The 22,500-nt window shown below is 25.4% G+C and overlaps 1 protein-coding gene across 1 annotated transcript in view; it reads left to right on the top strand.

Annotated features, from left to right (window-relative positions):
- The first annotated feature begins 1,459 nt into the window (after positions 1-1,459).
- The window catches only part of LOC135221158 (uncharacterized), a 24,624-nt gene continuing 3,583 nt past the window's right edge, over positions 1,460-22,500 (top strand). Inside the window, exon 1 of the mRNA XM_064258983.1 lies at positions 1,460-1,940. Within this exon, the coding sequence (XP_064115053.1) occupies positions 1,460-1,940 (481 nt within the window). The remainder of the gene's footprint in view (positions 1,941-22,500) is intronic.

Genomic DNA, 22,500 nt, shown 5'->3' with positions numbered 1-22,500 from the left:
CACCTAAACAACTAAGATTTTTATAATTGGCACCTAAAAACTAAGGTCTTATAAATGGCCAACCTAAAAACCTAAGATTTTTAATAAATGGCACCTAAAAATAAGATGTTTATAAAATGGCCACCCTAAAAACGAAGATTTTTATGAATGGCAACCTACTAAGATTTTCCTAATAAATGGCCACCTTTTTAAAACCCTAAAAAGGTTTTTTTAATGGCTAAAACTTAAGATATAAATGGCCACATCTACCTAAAGATTTTTATAAAAACTAAGAATGTTTTATAAATGGCCACCTAAAAACTAAGAATTTTGATAAATGGCCACCTAAAAACTCTGGAAATTCCAGCACGACCACTTACTTCTCTTAATAGGCAGTATTAGCAGTTGATACTTGGATCATCGACGGATGGTGTCTCGTTTATCAATTTTTCATAAGTTGTATTTTAACAGAGCTCTTTCACATCCACAATTGATCCCTGATCCCCTTCTCCTGCCGAAAGCAACCAGATTGCTGAGCAGCAGCTCTAATATGCAGTAACTGAGCCTCGCTGTCGGACTTCTCAGTCTCCGAGGTCCTTTGTCCCTCACACCGCTAGACTATGGAACAGCCTCACTGAGAATGTCGTGCAACTAGAACTTCAGAAGTACAGTAAGTTCCAAAACTGAAGCGACAAATTTCAGAGGATTTCGTTCGAAATTCACTAACTGGCAACTACACCTCGTAGCTGAAAGATTTATTTTTATTTTTCTACAGTGAAAGCTCTGTCAAGTAAAATAAAGCTAACATATGATGCACAAATATCAAATCTATGATATTTATAACAATCATAAGAAAAAATTATGTTAATAGTAATTATTTCAAAGTATAGTAATTGCTTCACACTATAAAAACGAAACAATTTGAAATTTTCGTTCAACACAGGATTACCAACATTACCAATGTATATTTCGAGCAATGTGGAAACAAATATTTAATATTATAGGGTATTATCAATTACTTCAGCGAAGATGGATAAAACCAAGCAAGTATCAATGGAATGTAAAGGGAAAATCTCCGCAACATTAAACATAACCAACCAAGAATGCATCTAGATTCAACAGAGAAGTTGTGTGTGGTTGGTAGTTTTGATTCTAGCTTCTAGGACCCCACCATTCGGACTCTACTTCAGCTATGGCTTCGGTTTCGACCCACGACACAAACGTAACATTATCTACCCAACCTATGAATCACCAGCCGTGTCCTACTAGGGGGGGGGGGGGGGGGGCGGGTGGCGACTTTGCCCTAATAATCCCATCAGCAGCCAATGCCTACCAGGGGGGGGGGGGCTTGACCCCAGGTCCCCCAGCAGTAGTCGCAGCCGCCGAACGAACACTGTGATTTCTAACACTTTAGAACAGTAGTTATGCAACCTCTTATCAGATGAATCAGCTGACAGTGATTACGTAAAGTCTTATCAAGATGGATCAGCTGCCGATTAGAAAGCGAACCGAGACATCAGAATCAGTTAGGAGGTTAGCAATTGAATTATATCAGACACGAATCTCAGTGCAAGAAATAGCGCGGCGTTTAAATTGCCATAGAACAACTGTATATAGATGGCTGAAGAGATATGACGAATTAGGCCTAGCAGGACTAGAAAATCAAAGATCTGGTCGACCTCGCTGCACGACAGAAGAGGAAGACAGGCAGATGATTGCATTTGTAAGGGAGCATCCAATAACATCATCAACAATAGTTAAAAGAAAAACTAGCCTCCACATATCAAACTCCACCATAAGACGTCGTTTGAGAGCAGAAGGTCTTGAAAGTAGAATTCCTGCCACGAAGCCTTTCCTTACCGAAGTTCACAAAGAACAGCGACTTGGCTTCGCTCTTCAACACCTTCCTCTGGAGAGCAGTTTCTGGGAAAATGTTATCTGGTGCGATGAGAAAACGTTTTGTAACGACGAGAAAGGAAGGCTTTATTGTTGGCGACCAAGGAAAAAAAGGTTAGTCAGTTTGCTTGTGTTCGAACGTTAGACGACGGTCGAATCCAACAGTGAACCTGATGCAGTTATGGCGTGGTTCATCATTTAATAATAATGGCGATAATGCACATCATTTATTATGTAGGTGTTCTTGGACCACATTAGATTAATGAGCAATCTCTGATCATTGTTTAGTCTACGATGGTTTATTTGGCTAGGTGCATAATTTCATTTCAGACTCAGGCCTACTGTAGGCCTATACATTCTTTAGTTTTTTTCATTAGGCTACATGGATAATCTAACTTGACACTTACAAGTCCTAAGTTTAATCTTTTTATAGTCCAAAATAATATTTTATTAGTCTACGTGAATAATTATATCTGACTTAGGCCTAGGCTAATCATTCATTGTTTAATCTAATGGTGCTTTTTTTTCTCTTAAATATCAGGCTACGTGGATGATTTTATTTGAGACTCAGGTCTCTCTTGTTTTGTCTCCCCCTCTTTCAAATTTGAGGATAAATTTGTGCGGGGCTTTGGCCCCTATTCATGAACGGTTAAATGGTAACCAGTATGTTGAAATTTTGGAAGAAATTTTGATTCCCTCTGTGAGAGCCCTCCTGCTTCCTGACCCTCTCCTAAAATACGTAGCTATGGACAATTCATCTATTCATAACAGCCTTGTCGTCCAGGAGTGGTTTAAAAGGCATTCCTGAAAAGTCATCCGGATTAGCTGGCCAGCCAAATCACCAGACCTTAATCCCATCGAGAACCTATGGGCCATTATGGCTAAAGAATGGGACGGCACTGCCCTTAAATCAAAACATTTACTAATCAGCCACTGTTTATCTGTGTGGGAATCCTTGAGAGGAACCAAGATATGTCAGAATTTGGTGGAGTCAGTCCCGAGGAGATTAAATTCTGTTATTGACAATTTAGGTTCTTACACAAAATATTGAATATATGTTCTTTTTTCATTTTCATTTTTTCATTTTCATAGTTGACGAAGAAATGTAACTATTTATTTTGAAGAATGTGTAATTTTGTTTCATTAGGAATTGTGATTATTCATGGACTTTTTCAGTTATTTAAGATTTTGATCACTACTAATATATATTATTATATTAATATATATATATATATATATAATATATATAATTATATTAGAATAATATAATATATATGTAATCTATAATATATCTATATATATAATATAATATTATTATATATATGTAAGTGTTTACATAATAAAAATATGGAATGTTAGTCCATATATATAAAAGACTAAAACTAAAGAGGTCAACCAGATTGCTTGCAGGAATGTGATCAGACTAGAGACGCTAAAGATGAACGTATACAATAAGTATGTAGGCTAAGTTGACATGTCGTCATCTGTGGTCATTCATTTGTTTTGAAACAGTCCAAGCTCCCTGCTTGAGACAACTACCCCTACCTATAATTCAAACGGCCTACGTGATCTGTAGCGTGTCTCATTTTTGATTGTGTGTTCGTATGAAACTATGTCATTTGTATGTATGTTCATATGTTCGAACTACTGTCTGTTCCTTCATAACTTGTAACGGAGATGGTAGACAGGCAGAACAGAGTTAGCTATCGTCATTAGAAGACCTGTATCTCTTTACCTAAGCTTTATCATGTAGAGAGAACAGAAGTAGGCCATCATCATTGGCAGAAGCGATCAAGCTATCGTTATTAGAAGACTTGTACAATCATACCTGATCTTCACATGTAAAACTTCAGAAGAATATATATATTTTTATACTTCGTCTACAAGAACCTCCTCACCGAACCCAACAATGAGTTTAACACATCGTCGTAATAACCACAAGATAATACCGACTTTCGTAAGTGATCTACGACCCCAGACACTCCATTGAAGATGGAAGTGCAATACCAACCGACTTAGCGTAAGATTATCGCAAGTCTAACATTACCTCTATGGGCGCCTTATCATACAAGGCACAAAGCCCTAATATATATACATATACATACATATATATATATATATATATATATAGTATATATATATATATATAATATATATATATAAATCATTCGAGCTACAAATGTCCTTTAATATCTAAATTCGCTCTACCTCGGAATTGATATATTTTTCATATATGTACCGAGGGGGAATTTTTTTAGTTGATAATAATTTCGTACCCCCATGGGATCGAACCACCGTCCAGTTGGACGGGGAACGAAATCAGGATCGGACAGTGACGCTACCGAAACGGCTATCAAGAGAGGCTAAAGGTTTATATCGATTCTGACCATTTCAAATCAACGTCGATCTCGTTGTATTTGTAATTAGAATCGATATGGAACCCCCTCCACCATGCTAGCCGATTCGAGCGTTGACCCACACGCAGCCTTATGATGAACTATTTATCACATCACCGTGTTTCATATAAATCATTCGAGCTACAAATGTCCTTTAATATCTAAATTCGCTCTACCTCGGTTCCATGGGGGTACGAAATTATTATCAACTAAAAAATTCCCCCTCGGTACATATATGAAAATATATCAATTCCGAGGTAGAGCGAATTTAGATATTAAAGGACATTTGTAGCTCGAATGATTTATATGAAACACGGTGATGTGATAAAATCTTTCATAATAAGGCTGCGTGGGTCAAACGCTCGAATCGGCTAGCATGGTGGAGGGGGTTCCATATCGATTCTAATTACAAATACAACGAGATCGACGTTGATTTGAAATGGTCAGAATCGATATACACCTTTAGCCTCTCTTGATAGCCGTTTCGGTAGCGTCACTGTCCGATCCTGATTTCGTTCCCCGTCCAAACTGGACGGTGGTTCGATCCCATGGGGGTACGAAATTATTATCAACTAAAAAATTCCCCCTCGGTACATATATGAAAATATATCAATTCCGAGGTAGAGCGAATTTAGATATTAAAGGACATTTGTAGCTCGAATGATTTATATGAATCACGGTGATGTGATAAATATTCATATATATATATATATATATATATATATATATATATATATATATATATATATATATATATATATATATATATATATATATATATATATTATAAAATAGATTATGAAATGTATATCTCTTTATCTAACCTACCATATAACCATGATTGGTTTTTGTAAGTTGGATAGAAGAGCAATCTACTCAGCAACGTCTCAAAGTGGTAGAGATTGGGGTAACCAAGCACGTATTTATAAAGCTCATGATAATGAAACCTAATTAATGGAAAATCATGTTTACAACATCTAGATTTCCAAAGAACTTAATTTATTAAATAACAAGCTGGAAAATATATTTCCTTGATTAATGAAATAGGCCTAACCATGTTAGCCATTGCTATACGCGCATATAACTTGAATTTCTTTTTTTTATTTTCCACACCAACTTGTGGCTTATCTATATTTCATTTAAATAGATGTTTAACTTCTTTGTGCTTTATCAAAAGAAATCATAATAACTTTCGATATGACGCTATAAAAGTAGAAAGTTAATTTACAAATCACATTAGACCAATGCTTATGCACTCGGTTCCTGCGGCCACTCAATGGTGAACACTCGATATCACACGTTGAGAGTCGCAGATGTTTCCACGGGGAAATTGTTTTTTTTTTCTCTTCTTTTTTTGAGAGGAGGTTATTTTTTTCCTTCTTTTAATAAACAATTATTGAACTAACATTGACAATTCACTAGGGAAATACCTTCTGTGGTTCTACAGTTTAATCACTGATACTTATTATCAGATAAAGAGGATGACAATAATTGGAATAAAATATACTAACTGGCAACCACACGAGAGTTTCTAAAGAAATACGATCAATTCTGAAATTTGTCGCTTCAGTTTTGGAACTTAGTGTACAAGCGAAGGTGAAATGCATTACTACCCTTACACAATTCTCCTGGTATTTTAATAATTTACTTAATTTTAAATTTATTCATCTGTTCGTTTGTCTGTTTTTCTAGTACCTGATCTCTTTATGAATTCCTTTTTACTTTCTGTCACTTCTTTCGAATGAACATCATATTCTTTGGAGGCTTGAATTTCAAGTCAGTGGCCCCTGTAGGCTTGTTCTGTATGAATAAGGTTCCCAATAATAATAATAATAATAATAATAATAATAATAATAATAATAATAATAATAATAATAATAACTGAAGATCAAAATCTTCGTTTTGGCGAGATTTTTTCTTTTCCAAAATCTTGAACCTCTGGACAGTCTCTCGCTGCTCTTTTTCCTTTCCTTTCTGCCTTTTCGAGTGTTTTCCATCATTGCTATGCGTAAGCAGTGGGGGGATTTGTATGAAAGAAAACCTATGGGAAAGCTATAAATATGAGAGAGAGAGAGAGAGAGAGAGAGAGAGAGAGAGAGAGAGAGAGAGAGAGAGAGAGTTATAAGGATTAGGATGTCCTAAAGACTTATTAGTCCATCCGAGAAGACATCATGTGCCAGCTTATCTGTCGGAGCAGGTTTAGTATTCATTCACAGTATCCTAATGATTTTGTATAGCTTTCTTTTAAACTTTTCCACACTGTTGCATTTTACAATTTCTGGTGGCAGTTTTTTTTCCATATGTCACATATCTTATATGTAAAAAACTTCCCACATATTATTTCTTGTGTGGTTTTCGTCTACTTTTGTTTTTGTCTTTCTGTATTTTTGAATGTTACTATTAGCTGTCCTCGCAATCGTCGTGTTTTTAAGTCATGCATGTTCAGGCTGTCTGGTCGTCTTTGGTAATCAATTTGCCTGTTGGAGGGAATTTACTCTGTGGCTCTTGCTTGTCCCCCTTTTAATCTATTTATGCCCTTTCTTAGTGTTATTGACCAAATCTGTACTGCATATTGAAGAGGTCTAACTATTGATGCAGCACCGTTTCCTCGTTTCTGTATTGAACTGCTTCTTTATGTATTCCACTAGTTTCTGTGCTTTATTTCCAGCTTTTATTCACTGTTTTGTGGATTTCAAGTCCTTGGGAATAATGACTCGAAGGTCCTCTTCTTGTTCTACACTATTTATGTCATTCCCAAGCTGTATGTAGTTGGCATGCTATTTGTAACACTACACTTATCCAATTTCAAAGGCATTTGCCATCTTTTGACCACTCTCCGATTTTTCTTAGATCATTTCATCTGTATTGGGTCTGCTGCATTTATATTTAGTTTGGTGTTATCTGCAAATTTGGCTATCCTGCTAGTTAAGCCATTATCAATGACTTTTATGTAATTCAAAATCAAAAGTAAGACAGGAACAGAGCCCTGAGGAACTCTGCTTGTCAACATTTGCCCATTCTGATTCTTCACCGTTTATTATGACTTCTGTTTTCTATTAGTTAGCCAGTCTTTGATCCAGTCTGCTATTTCTCCTGCAATTCCTAACACTCTTTACTTTTGTCATTAGTTTCTGTGTGGAACTTTGTCAAAGGCCTTGAAATTCTAAGTAGAGGATATATGTATTGCAATACTGCTGTCGTAAATACCAAGAAAGTTCTGAAAAAAACTTGAAGAGGTTTGGTTTGATAGGCAGGTTTTGTTTTGTCTGAGGCCGTGTTAACTATTCAACAACAGGTTGTTTCTAACAAATCTTGCAAGGGACTGACGTTAGACAGATTGGTTCTCTATAATTTCCTGGCTCTTCTCTTGGACCTTTTTTTGTAAACTGGAGCCACGATACCTAGTGTCTAACCTTTAAGTGCATTTCGTTGTGCTGCAATTTTTACTGTAGAGTTTATATAGGTTGAGGAACTATATCCCCTCTTACTCCTTCAGTTCTCGTGGATTAATCCCATGTGGGGCAGGAGATTTGAACTTGTTTAATTTTCCTATTTTGTCTTTAATGTCGTCTCTTATAAATATTATTTTGTCAAGCGTTTCTGCCTCCTCATATTCAATAGCTGGTCCTGGGATTGAGGAAGAGTTTACAATTGCGAAAACACTAGTAAAAAAACTCTCTTGTCCTCATATATCTGTTTTTTTATTACTAATTTGTCTACCATTCAACAGAGAGATAACTATTACATTGAGAGAGAGAGAGAGAGCGAGAGAGAGAGAGAGACGAGAGAGAGAGAGAGAGAGAGAGAGAATTCTCTAGTTTTACTATGTCATCAGCTTTGTTTTTGTTGTTTTTTATTCAACCAACACTAATTATGTTTCTACTCCGGAACTTAGTTTTTTTCATTTATTTATTTATCTTTGAGTGGATTACGTAAGGTCTGCCATATTCGTGGGCTTCTCTTGAGCCAAAATCCTTCTGGAACACATTCTGAATCCTTTCGTCTCTTTTGACGTTATCGTTTCACCAGCCGTCCGCCACAGGCGTTTTTTTTTTCTTTTTTTATAATTCATTTCCCTTTTTCATACCTCTCATTTCCTCAGAGTTGTAAATCATACTGAATCCTAACCTCCAACTCCTACCAGGATGGAGATACTTCTCACCTTAATGCTCTCAGTCTACTTTACCCACAGAATTTCGTGGTCTGTCTGCTCTCCTCTTTCGTTCTGATTCGCTAATCTCTTCATTAAACAGATAATGGTTCCATCGGTTATGCTTTAGAGTTACTGATTACACAAAGTAACTCTGAATTAGTTTTCTTTGATTCAACTTCTGTTCTCATGCCATTCTGTTTCGAATCAGTCTAACCGCAGTCGTTCTCATCTTTTTTTGTTTGCCCTAATATACCCCCACCCTTTCACCATAGTCTAGAAAGTCATTTGCATTCCCCCCTTTCCAAAATTACTTCCCCAAAAGGTGCATTCCAAATAATATGCAACAAGATACTAACACAAACACACAAGCTAGCGGAGAGAATGCCGTGTGTGGCCTCAGTAATGCGGACCGATGCACACTGCGTTTTGTGTGGTCCTAGAGCCAGTTTGAGTCTGCCAATCTGTGGTCACAATTCCCCCCTGAAACGCTGAAATTCTCTCCAAGAGGGGTATTCCCCCCTTGTTTACTTCATTAAGAAAAGTCTCAGCGCGCTGATTAATGCCTGACCTGCCACTTTCCATTAAAGTACAGCAAGTAATTATACAACTTTTATATGAATATATAAAAAAAAAACACAGGTAGAGACCGGACCGAACAGTCCTAATACTTGGGCTACCCAGTTTCATAAAAAATGTGGTCAATTACTCGCTGTACTTCAATGGAAAGTGGCAGGCCTGGCATTAATCAACGCTCTGAGACTTTTCATGTTGAAGTCAAGTGTAATTATCCCTTAATTGAACTACCATATGCACAGTCGAGTTGAGAGACCAACATTCGTGATTTTACATCTCACTCATCAGTAGCTGCTTCTTCTTCTCCGCTGTTTTCCCACCAGAAATGCTATAAATATTCCCGTTCTAATTGGACAAGTCCTCAATGGAGGGAGGTATTTTTAACACAACGGTTATTGCACTGAAGGAAACTCCATTTGTGTTCCCGTCGGATTCATTTCTGAGGGACTTCAGAAATAACGGGCATTTTAAAATACAGTTGATCAAGAGACTGAAGTTATATTCTGATAAGTTACTGGTTCTGCGAAAGAATGAAACAGACAGTTTTTGGTGGAAGTTTACTTTTCTCCGCTTAGGTGACAGAGTTTATTTTGAAGGACAGTGGATTCTCTTATAAAGGTGTGAACAGATGAAGGTTTTGCATTTGGTTTCGTTGAATATTTTATATAAATTGAATTACAATTACAAGTATGGCACTCCGATATACCTATATATATATGTGTGTGTGTGTGTGTGTGTGTGTGTGTGTGAAGAAAGAATGTCAAGAATACTTGGTAAACCGCTTTTAGAAAGTGGCAACACAGTTCGTTTGTATTTTCATGAAATTACCAACAATACCTTTAAAATTTTCATTTTAATTCCTTTTATATCGCTATTGATGCCTGTTGGCGCCAACATTCTATTTTATATTTGAAAACGTTCTCTTTCGTGCTTTTGCACGGCTCTGTTTGTCAATACAACAAAAGTATAATATATATTGAACTTTTGCAGTTGCATTTCTATTTTTCATTCCCGTGCATTTTGATGCCATAGTTATGCCTTTCTATTTGTGAGGAACATTCAGTTTTGTGATGGTAATATATATCACAAGTAAAATGAGATGTGAATAGATTGCCAGAGAATTTTTCGTTCGGGTACGAGAGACGAAAAAAGGTAATATTGTACATACTTCTAATACAAGACATAAATCTCCACCTAATTGAGAGAGGCCGTCGCCTGTTTTGAGCACAATGGAAGGTTTCAAGGGAAGCCTCGTTTCTGGGCAGCCTCTGTCCTCCTCTTCTGTGACTGAGGCTTCGTCCATCTTGTGGTTGTGATGACAATCTATTTTGTTAATGATGCTAGTTAACTGTAAGACCAGCAAGAAACTAAGAGCAAGAATTAAGATAGACAATGACAAGTCATCATCAATAAAGTCTACTTAATTTCTTCATTTCTTTTATAACATTTAAATCTTTAGATATCCTGTAAGAGAGAGAGAGAGAGAGAGAGAGAGAGAGAGAGAGAGAGAGAGAGAGGATTACTTCTGTATGACACTGAATTCTTTTAGACAGAGCGTCTTAACTGTAGCAAGCGAGTGAGCGAATGCCATAAAATAATTCTGTGAAGATTTCCTTTTAAAATAGGAAGAAAAATAATGTTTAGGAATCTTTAATAAATAGTCGTTCCTAAACTCCATTTTTGTAACTGTGAAAAGTCTACACAACATTAAGTCTTATAATACTGAAACTCTTGTATACTTTGAGAGGAGTAAGAATAAATATATTTTGATTATAAAAACTCTGCAAAGTCTTAGACCCAGATGCATATATGAAGTAATTCTGATGTCCATAGCTTAATTAATTATTTCGGTCATCATGAAAATCATATCTTGCTCAAAACCTGTGCTCTATTATTTAAAGGAAATGATGTGATTTTGACATTGGTCTCTAGTTTATCTCTACAGCCATTCTCTTGAGAGTGCTGCCTCAAATCCAAAGAAAAAACAAGTTTTAATGTTATAATACTTTTCCACAATACTTGAAATTGTCAGATAATGATTGGATTTATTCAATACTTTGCTCTAATGGGCAAATAATTTTCCTTTCCAATCTAAGCTCATTCTTAGCATCAATCTAAGTCTTAACAACTCAGTATTTTTTGTGGTGCTCAGCCCATTTCCACTATCATGAGGAGGAGTCTAGGTTATAATAGGTGAAGACCACATTCACACTTAAGCGCACCTGTAAACATTCGTATTCAAATGGGCCGCGATTTGACGAACATCAACCGTGAGTCAAGCTGAAAAACACATTCAGTTTCTAAATAGTGCTATTTTCGCTCTGCTCGCTGAACAATGAGGTAATGCTGACCCAATAACTTCCAAAAACCAACTCTCAAAATACACGAGGGTCTCTCTCTCTCTCTCTCTCTCTCTCTCTCTCTCTCTCTCTCTCTCTCTCTCTCTCTCTTTTCAAATAGGTTTATTCTTCATACTGAAATACCTATGATTCAAGTAGGTAGAAATCTTCTGTGAATGCTATCATTGAATGTGAATGACTTCTTTACATACTCATCTGCATATTTGCTTATCTACTTATTTCATTGCTTACAAAATTTACTTGTTTGCTTCCTGATTTCATCCCTTACTTGCTCGATTGCTTACAATCTCATGGCCCCCTGGCCTATCTATGTGTGTGTTTGCATATTACTTATTTGCTCGCTTATGTATTCATTTATTCATTTACATATTTGTATTTATTAGTTTATTTATTGTCACATATGTAGCACATATAATCTAATTGTTGTTTATGAAATAATCACAAAATTGATTATCGTGAACATGAACGCGATCATTGTGTTAAGAATTATACCAAAAGTAACATCTGACTTTTGGTTTTATGGAAATTTCCTTTTCAAATAAATTTCCTCAATATCACAAACACCTTTACTCTCTGGTATGGTTTACCTGCCTCTTCTTATGGCTTGATTTTTTACCTTTTCTGTTTTTTTTCTTGATGCTTTTGTCTTCCTTATCAATATTTCAGTAGCCTATCAATTTCTAGGTTTATGTCACCTGAAAAACCTGGATATATATTACACACATAGTGACGAATACCAGTGCTGAAATTAAGATTTCTTGCATTCTTTCGGGAAATGGTAAAACCAGAAGTACTATTGTTTGTGCATCTTAAAGACATTTGGTTCTATTATCTATTTATATTTATTTATTTATTTTTATTTAATTATTTATTTATTCCTTTTTATTTAATTATATACTTATTTATGTTTATTTATTTATTTTTTTATTTATTTATTTATTTATTTCTATTTATTTATTTATTTTTATTTATCTATTTTTCTTTATTTGGTATTTATTTATTTGTTTATTTTTATTTTTTTTATTATTTTTATTTATTTATTTATTGTTATTTATTTTTATCTATTATTTATTTTCATTTATTTTTATTTATTTATTTACTTATTTACATTTATTCTTATTTATTTTATTTATTTTTTAATTTTTTTTATTTATTTTTCATTGATTGATTTATTTCTTTATATTTATTTTGTTTATTTTTATTTATTCATTTTTATTTATTTTATTTATTTTCATTTATTTTTTATTTTTTATTTTTATTTATTTATTTTCTATTAATTAATTTTATTTATTTATTTTTTTCTATTTATTTATTTATTTTTCATATATTATATTTATTTATTTATTTTTATTTATTTATTAATTTTTATTTTTATTTATTTTTTTATTCTTATTTATTATTTATCTTTATTTATTTTTATTTATTTATTTTATCTTTATTCATTTTATTTATTATTATTTATATTATTTTTATTCATTTATATTTATTCATTTTATTTTTTATTTACTTATATTTATTTATTTTATCTATTTTTTTTATTTATTTATTTTTTATTTATTTATTTATTTATTTATCTTTATTTATTTATTTATTTATTTATTTTATTTATTTTTTATTTATTTATTTATTTTTTTATTTTTTTTATTATTTTATTTTTTTATTTTTATTTTTTTATTTATTTATTTATTTTTTTTTTTTTTTTTATTTTTTTTATTTTTTTTTTTTTATTTTTTATTTTTATTTATTATTTATCTATTTTTATCTATTTATTTATTTTATTTTCATTTATTTGTTTAGTTATATTATTTATTTTCATTTATTTATTTTTATTTATTTATTTTTTAAATTATTTTTTTATTTTTTATTTATCTATTTTTTATTATTCATTTTAATTTGTTTATTTTTTTTTTTTTATTTTTATTTTTATTTTTATTTTTTTAATTTTTTTATTTTTTTATTTATTTTATTTTTATTTATTTATTTATTTTTATTTATTTATTTGTTTATGTTTTTACTTTTTATTTATTTATTTTTTTATTTTTATTTATTTTATTTATTTATTTTTTATTTATTTATTTATTTTTTTTATATATTTATTTATTTTTATTTATTTATCTTTTTATTTCTATTTGTTTTATTATTTATTTGTGTATTTTATTTTTTATTTAATTTTTATCTAATTTATTTATTGTTATTTATTTTTAATTTATTTTTGATTTATGTTCATTGATTTTTTATTTTTTTTTTTTTTTTTTTTTATTTATTTATTAATTTACATATTTAATTAGTTTATTTTATTTATTTTTAATTTATTTATTTTCATTGATTTTTTTTGATTTATTTCTTTTATTTATTTTTGTTATTTTTTATTTGTTCAAATTTTATTTTTATTTTTATTTATTGTTTCATTTATTTTTTATTTATTTTTTATTTTTATTTATTTCTAATTAATTAATGTTATTTATTCATATTTTATTATTGATTATTTATTTTCATATATATATTTATTTATTTATTTTTATTTATTTATTAATTTTTATTTATTTATTTATTCTTATTTATTTATTTATCGTGATTGATTTTTATTTATTTATTTATCTTTATTCATTTGATTTATTAAAAATTTTTATTTTAATATATTTATTCATTTATATTATTCATTTATTTTTTTATTGACTATATTTATTTAATTTTATGATTTTATTTATTTAATTTATTTATTTATTTATTTATTTATTTATTTTATCTTTATTATTTATTGATTTATTTATTATTTATTTTTATTTTTTATTTATTTATTTATTTTTTTATTTTTATTTATTTATTTATTTATTTAGTATTTATTTTTATTTTTGTTTATTTATTTTTTATTTGTATTTATTTATATCTATTTTTATCTATTTAATTTATTTTATTTTCATTTATGGTTTAGTATATTATTTTATTTTCATTTATTTATTTATTTATTATTTTTTACTTATCTATTTTTTATTATCTATGATTTATTCATTTTTAATTTGTTTATTTTTTATTCTATTTTTTCATTTTTATTGTTTAATAATTTTGTAATTTTTATTTATTTATTGTTATTTATTGAGTTATTTTTTATTATTTATTTGTTATTAATTTTTATTTATTTATTTATTTTTATTTATTTATTATTTATTTTTATTTATTTATTTATTTATTTTTATATATTTATTTATTTTTATTTATTTATCTTTTATTCTATTTGTTATTTATTTAATAATTATTTTTATTTATCTTATTTATTTATTTTCTATTTAATTATTTATTTATTTTATTCATTTATTATTATTTTTATCTAATAATTTTTATTTTATTGTATTTTATTTTTTTAATCTTATTTATTTTTATTTTAATTGTATTTTTATTATCTATTTATCTTTTTATTTATCTATGTATTTATTTTATTCATTTCTTAATTTATTTTCTTTTTAATTATTATTTATTGTTTAGTTTGTATTTTTATTTATTTTTATTTATTATTATTTATTTTTATTTTTTTTATGTAAGTTTTTTTTCGTGGTAGGTTTTTATTTTAGTTTATCTAATTTTTATCTATTTATTTATTGATTTTTCATTTTATTTGTGTAGTTAAGAATTATTTCATTTTTATTTATTTTGATTTTTATTATTTTTTAATTATTTATTTTTGTTTATCTATTATTTATTTCATTTTAATGTGTTTATTTTTATTTATTTTTATTTTTGTTTTAATTTTTTAATTTTTGTTTGTTTGTTTTTTTATTTTATTTTATTTATTTTATTTATTTATTTGTTTTTATTTTAATTTTTATTATTTATTATTTTATTTATTTTTTCCTTATTTTTAATTTTGTTTATTTATTTTTTTTATTTATTTATTTTTTTATTTTTAATTTTTATTTTAATTTATTTCTTTTATTCTATTTTTTGTTTAGTTTATTTATAATGATTTTTATTGAGTTTCTATTATTTTTATTTTTCTAAATTTTTAATTTTCTTTATTTAATTTTCAATTTATTTTATTTTAGTTATTTTTATTGTAATTAATTTATTTTATTGTTATTTATTTTTTTTATTTATTTATTTTGTTTATTTCTTTTTATTGTTCTATTTATCTTAATTTATTTATTTTTTATTTATTTTTATTTATTTAATTTTTTTTTTCATTTTTTAGTTTATTTAATTTTTAATTATCCTTAATTTTAATTTTGATTTTTTTTTAATTAATTTATTTTATTTATTTATTTTATTTAGATATTTTATTTTTATTTCATTATTTTTTTATTTAATTTTTTAATTTTTTTTTTTTTATTTATTTATTTATTTATTTAGTTGTGTTTGTTTTTTTAATTTATTTTATTTTGTTTTTTATTTTTATTTACTAATTTTGTTTATTATTATTATTTAATTTGTTTTTAAATATTCATTTATTTTTTTTATTTAATCTATTTTTTTTTATTTATTTTTATTTCATTTAATTTATTTTTTTTTAATTTACCATTTGCTTTTTGTAATTATTTTTTTTTTTAAGTGGTTTAAAATTAAATTTTATTTTATTTGTTTATTTTTTGTTATTTATTTATTTATTTTTATTAATTTTTTTTATTGATTAATTTTTATTTTATTTATTTTTATTTATTCCTATTTATTTATTTTATTTTTTATTTAAATTGTTTACATTTAATTTAATTTTTTAGTTTAATTTTATTTATTTTATTTATGTATCTAATTTTCATTTGAATTTTTCTATTTTTAATTTTTTACTTTTATTTATTTATTTTAATGTTTTTTTAATCTTATTTTTATTTATTTTCTTCATTTATTTTTTTTTATTTTTAATTTTTTCCATTTATAGTGATTAAATTATTTTTATTTTTATATTATTATTTATTTATTTATATTTATTTTTCTATTTTACTTATTTACTTTTCTTTTTTAATTTTAATTTATTATATGGAATTATTTTTATTTATTTATAGTTGTTATTTATCTATTTATTTATTTTCATTTATTTAATTATTTATTTTTATCTATTTATTTTATTTATTCTTTTTATTTTTTTTTTATTTATTTATTTATTTTTCAATTATTTATTCTTCTATTTATTATTCATTATTATTTATTTATTTATTAATTTTTATTTGTTATTCATTTTCATTTATTGTTTTGAAACGAGTCCAAAACTATAATTAATGTTTTTTGTCTCCTTTTTAGTGGAGTTTTATAATGAATTTAGACAGAAAAATCTGGCATCAAAAGATGAAGAGAAACTCAAAAATTGTGTACCAAATATCGGCCACCAAAAAGACAAAACCATAAAAAATACTCTGCAGAAACTGAAATATTTCTTAAAACATTTTATGCTACATTCATTCTCTCAAAAAGAGTGGACAATAAAAAAATTAAATAATTATTTTAACATGTCTATATGAAAGTCATTCCTCTTTTTGATGGATGATTTTTGCTTCAAAATTCATTTAGAAAATTGGCTAAAAAGAGGAGAAGGAACTTGGAATTAAAAGCAGTTTATAAAAGATTTAATTTGAATCCAATATTTTTAATAGTTTTGCCCGGTTTTTAATAACTGATTTTATTTCAAAAGTTATTTCAAAACTAACCTAAAATTCGGGCAATAAATGTAACATAAAATCATTTAGGAAATATATAAATTTTTTGCACAATATTAATTTTGTCCGTTTTTTTTTTATCAAAAATCAATTTAGGAATAGCCTGAAAAAGTTATTTTTGGTTCAAAAATCATTTAAGAAATCAAATAAAAAAAATGACAACGAATATAACATAAAAATTTTTAAATCACATTTCAATTCATATATACAACTTTTAAGATTTTTTAAACATTGATTTGTTTTTAAAGAATCATTTAAAAAATCGGCTAAAAATAGGGCAATAAATTTATCATAAAATGGTTTTAAATATATAATTTTTTGCAAAATATTTCTCTTCATCTTAGCGATTTTCTGATTCAGTCATTATAAAAATCCTCTTAAAAAAAGTAAAAATCTAAAACAGAAAAAGGCTTCAAAAAATTTCAGTTTAAATGGGTTTCTTGCCCTTCTTTTTTATAGATGATTTTTGTTTAAAAATTATTTCAAAAATTTATTTAAAAAGGATCATGACTGTAACATAAAACGTTCAAAAAGTTTACAATTTTAGTACCAAATTTTCGATACTTTTTCAGTTTTTTTATATTTTTTTTTATTAAAGTGATTATTTAAAAAAAATGGCTGCAGTTCAAAAAGTAATTTGATTTGAATACAATATTTAAAGGATTTTCCCTCACTTTTTGATGACTGATTTTTATTTTAGAAATTGATATAAGTTTTTTTTTTTTTTTTTTTTTTTTTTTTTTTTTTGATATCGTCTAAAAATAACAAAATGCATTTAAAATAAACAGAGTTTAAAAATAATACAGTTTGGATACAATTTTGGGATTTTGAGTTTTGCCTTCTTTTTTATGAACTGATTTGATACCGAAAATCATGTAAAAACACGCCTAAGAAAGTTTTAAATAATTTCAATTTTTTTATAGAATTTTTGAGTTTTTCCTCTTTTTGTTGGCGGATTTTGTTTAAAAAACTATTACAAAAATTGCTTGAAAAAGAAACCTAAGAAAGCTTCAAAAATATTTCAATTTTACCATAAATAGTGTATTTGAATAAAAAAAAGGACAAAATAAGAGACCTAAAAAGCTTTAAAAATGATTTCAATTTAGATATAATATTTTACCACACAGTGTATTAAAATTATAAAAAGACAAAAACGATACCTAAAAAAGCCTTAGATATTTCAATTTAGATACAATATTTTACCATAAATAGTTTATTTGAATTAAAATATATTTGTTTAACATTTTTATGGTACATTAATTGTCAAAATTTATGCGATTTTCAAATGATTTGAAAGTAGTTAAAAAAAGAACTTTTATTTTGAAATACAAATTTTAATTTTTAAATTAATTTGCCGTTTTTAGGAACTAAATTTTTTTTATTTCAAAAATTATTTAAAAATTGGCCTAAAATATGAAAATGAAATAGCACATAAAAATTTTTAAAATCATATATCACAATTTTTGAGATTGATAAAAATTAATTAGAAAAATAACTAAAAAAATTAGTGAAAGACAAAAACATTTAAACATATTCCAAATTAAATACAATATTTTTTTTAGATTATGACCTCAATCTGATGAGTGATTTTTTTGTCTGAAAAGGTTTTTAAAAATCGCATAAATATATGAAAATAAATGTAATTTGAAGAGTTTAAAAAAAATATTTCAATTTTAGTACAAAATCTTAGTTTTTTTTTTTTATTTTTTATTTTTTATCTTTGATACATTTTTGTTTGGGAGTTTTGGTGACTAATTTTTATTTCAAAAATCAATTAGAAAATCGCCTAAATTTTTAGTCTATTGATTAATGTAACATGAAAAGTAATAAAAAATATTTAAATTTTACCACTTACTTTGGTGGCTGTTTACTGTTTCAATTAATCATTATCAAAATTCTCTAAAAAATAGTTCAAAAAATGAAACAGAGAAAAGCTCTGAAAATATGTAATTTTAAATGCAATATCTTTGGGCTTCTTGGCTCCCTTTTTGGGAGTTTTGCCCTCTTATTTGATGACATAGTGAAAAAAATTGTATTTAAATTGAAAGATAAAAAAATCGTTTTTTTCGCCCACCCCCCTTTTTCAGGCTATTCTTATATTTATTTTTGATACAAAACTCCGCCAAAATAAAGGAGGTAAAAACTCTCAAAAATATTATGCAAAAATTTATATATTTCTTAAATTATTTTGTTACATTTATTGCCCGAATTTCAGGGGTTTTTTGAAATAATTTTCGAAATATAAATCAGTCATAAAAAATCCGGCAAAATATAAAAAATATTAGATTAAAATTAAACTTTTTTACAAACTGCTTTTAATTTGAAGTTCATTGTCCTAATTTTACCCAATTTTCTAAATGATTTTTGAAGCAAAAATCATCCATCACAAAGAGGAATGAATTTCAAATAGACATGTTAAAATAATTATTCAATTTTTGGATTGTTAAAATCGCCTAAAAACGGGACAAGAAATATAGCATAAAAAGTTTTAATAAATATTACAGTTTTTGCACAATATTTGTAGGTTTTTGTCTTTTTGTTTCAAAAATCATCATAGATGATTTTTGAAAAAAAAACGAAATTAAACTGGAAAAAGCTTAAAATATATATCAATTTAAATGAAATATTTAACGTGCTTTAGTCCTCCTTTAGATGTGTGATTTTTGTTTCAAAAATCTTTTAAAAAACCACATACATTAAAAAAAAAACAATTCATTTTGGTACACAATTTTTGAGTGTTTTCATCTTTGATGTAAAGATTTTTTGTGTCAAGAATCATTATAAAAATCACCTAAAAAGGAGGACAAAAATACAACATTTATGATAATTTTGCATTCGATTTAATTCTAACTTCTGTTTCCATAATCATTTCGAAAATTACCTAAATCAGGACAATGAATATAACATAAAAGAATGGTTTAAAAAAAATAATTGTGAACTAAAATTTTTGGGAGTTTTTCACCCCATTTTGATAACTGAAATGAAACTTAAAACCTTATTGAATTTATATACAATATTTTTGTTTTTTGGCAGTTTTTTGATAAATGATTTTAGCTTTTGTCTAAATTTTCAATGTTATATCCATTTTCATATTTTTATTAAATTATTTTTTAAATAAAAATCAGTTATCGAAATAAGGGCGAAAATTCTTAAAATACTGTATTTATTCCGTTTTTCCCCTTTTTTTTTTTTTAGGAATTTTTATATTGATTTAGGAAACAAAAATAGCCAAAATAAAAAAGGAAATATACTCAATAATATTTTGCACAAATTTATAGATGTATTTTTTAAACATTTTACGTTTCTATTTCTTCTGGGCGATTTTTAAAATAAAATCTTTTTAATTTTTGAAATAAAAATCAGTCATGAAAAAGAGGGAAAAGCTATCAAAGTTAGTGAATTCAAATTAAATTTTTAACTTATTTTAATTTTAAATACATTGTCTTATTTTTGCTAATTTTCTGAATGATTTTAGAAACAAAAAGCATCCATCAAAAATAGGAACAAACTCTCAAACATATTGTACAAAAATTAAAATACTTTAAAAATTATTTTTTGAAATAAAAATCTGTCATAAAAAAGTTAAGAAAATTTTAACCGATTTTGAGTGATTTTTGGAACAAAATCAGTCATCAAAAAGATAAAAAATTTCAAAAAAATTACTTACTAAAATAGAAATATATTTAAATGATTTTTTTAAAAATCTTTTTTTGTTTCTCTATTTCATTTTATTTTTTAGGCGATTTTTATGATGAGTTTTTGAACAAGAAAACTGCCAACAACAATTAAATGAGACTCTCAAATGTTTTATGCCAGATTTTTGTGTCTAAATCATTATAAAAATCCATTAAAAAGGAGACGAGACAAAAAATAAAATTTATTTATTAGTTTTGGACTCGTTTCAAAACAATAAATGAAAATTAATAACAAATAAAAATAGATAAATAAATGAATAATAATGAATAAAAAATAAATAAAAGAAGAGTAAATAAATAAAAATAAATAAAATAAATAAATCAAATAATAAATTAAAAATAAAAGAATAAATAAAAATAAATAGATAAAAATAAATAATTAAATAAATAAAAATAAATGAAATAGATAAAAATAAATATATAATAAAAAAATAAATAATTAAATAAAATCCAAAATAAAATAAAAGAATGAAATGATAAAATAAAAAAATAATAACAATAAAAATAAATAAATAAAAAATAAAAAAATCAAAAATAAAAAAAAAATAAAATAAATAAAATAAAAAAATGGAAAAGAATAAAAAAAAATAAACTAAATAATAAAAAAAATAAAAAAATAAATAAATAAAATAAAAATAGTAAATAAACAATAAAGATAATAAGAAAAATAAAAAAAATAAAAATCAAAAATAAATAAATAATAAATAGTAGGAAATAAATAAATAAAATAAAAATAAAAGAATAAATGAAATAAATAAAATAAAAAATAAAATTTAAAAAAATTTAAAATAAATTAGAAATAAAAAAATAAAAATAAAAATAAATAAATAAAAACTAAAAATGTAAATAAATAAATAGGAATAAATAAAATAAATAAAAATAGAGAAATAAATAAATAAAAAGAAATAAATAAATAAATAAATAAATAAAAATAAATAAAGAAATAAATAGATAAATATAAAAATAGATAAAAAAAATAAATAAATAGATAGGAATAAATAAAAATAAATATAAGAAATGATTAATAAATAAAAAAAATGATTTAAAAAAAATTAAAAATAAATTAATGAAATATTTAATTAAAACAAATAAATAAATAAAAACAAATGAAAATGTAAATAAATAAATAAATAAATAAATAAATAAATAAAAATAGATAAATAAATAAAAATTAATAAATAAATGAAGTTTTAAAAATAAATTAAATAAATATAAATAAATCAAATAAATTAAAATGAATAAATAAATAAAATAAATAAATAAAAATAAATAATGAATAAAGTAGATAAATAATCAAAGAAATAAAATAAAAAAATATAAATGAAAATATTAAAACAAATGAATAAAAAAATAAAATATAAATTATTAAGTATAAATAAATAGATAATAATATAAGTAAATAATATGAAAAATAAATAAATGAATAAAAATATATTAAAATTATAAATAAAATAATACCAAATAAAAATAGAAAATAAAAAATAAATAAAAATAAATGAATATATAAAATAAATAAATCAATACAAGAAAAGAGATGAAAATGAAAAAAATAAAAAAAAATAAAAAAAATAAAATTAAATAGCCTAAAATAAAATAAGTAAAAATAAATAAATAAAAAAATAAAATAAGTAAATGAAATAATAAAAGTATATAATTAAAAGTAAAAAAAAAAATAACTAAAATTGAATAAAATAAATAAATAAATCATAAAAATAAATAAACAGATAGATAAATATAAATACATTACAATCGATAAAAAAATTAAAAAAATGACATAAACTAAATAAATAATAAAAATAAATGAAAACTAAT

Source organism: Macrobrachium nipponense, chromosome 2 (assembly GCF_015104395.2).
Source record: "Macrobrachium nipponense isolate FS-2020 chromosome 2, ASM1510439v2, whole genome shotgun sequence".
Lineage (NCBI taxonomy): Eukaryota > Metazoa > Arthropoda > Malacostraca > Decapoda > Palaemonidae > Macrobrachium > Macrobrachium nipponense.
This window is presented reverse-complemented; position numbering and strand designations above follow the sequence as displayed.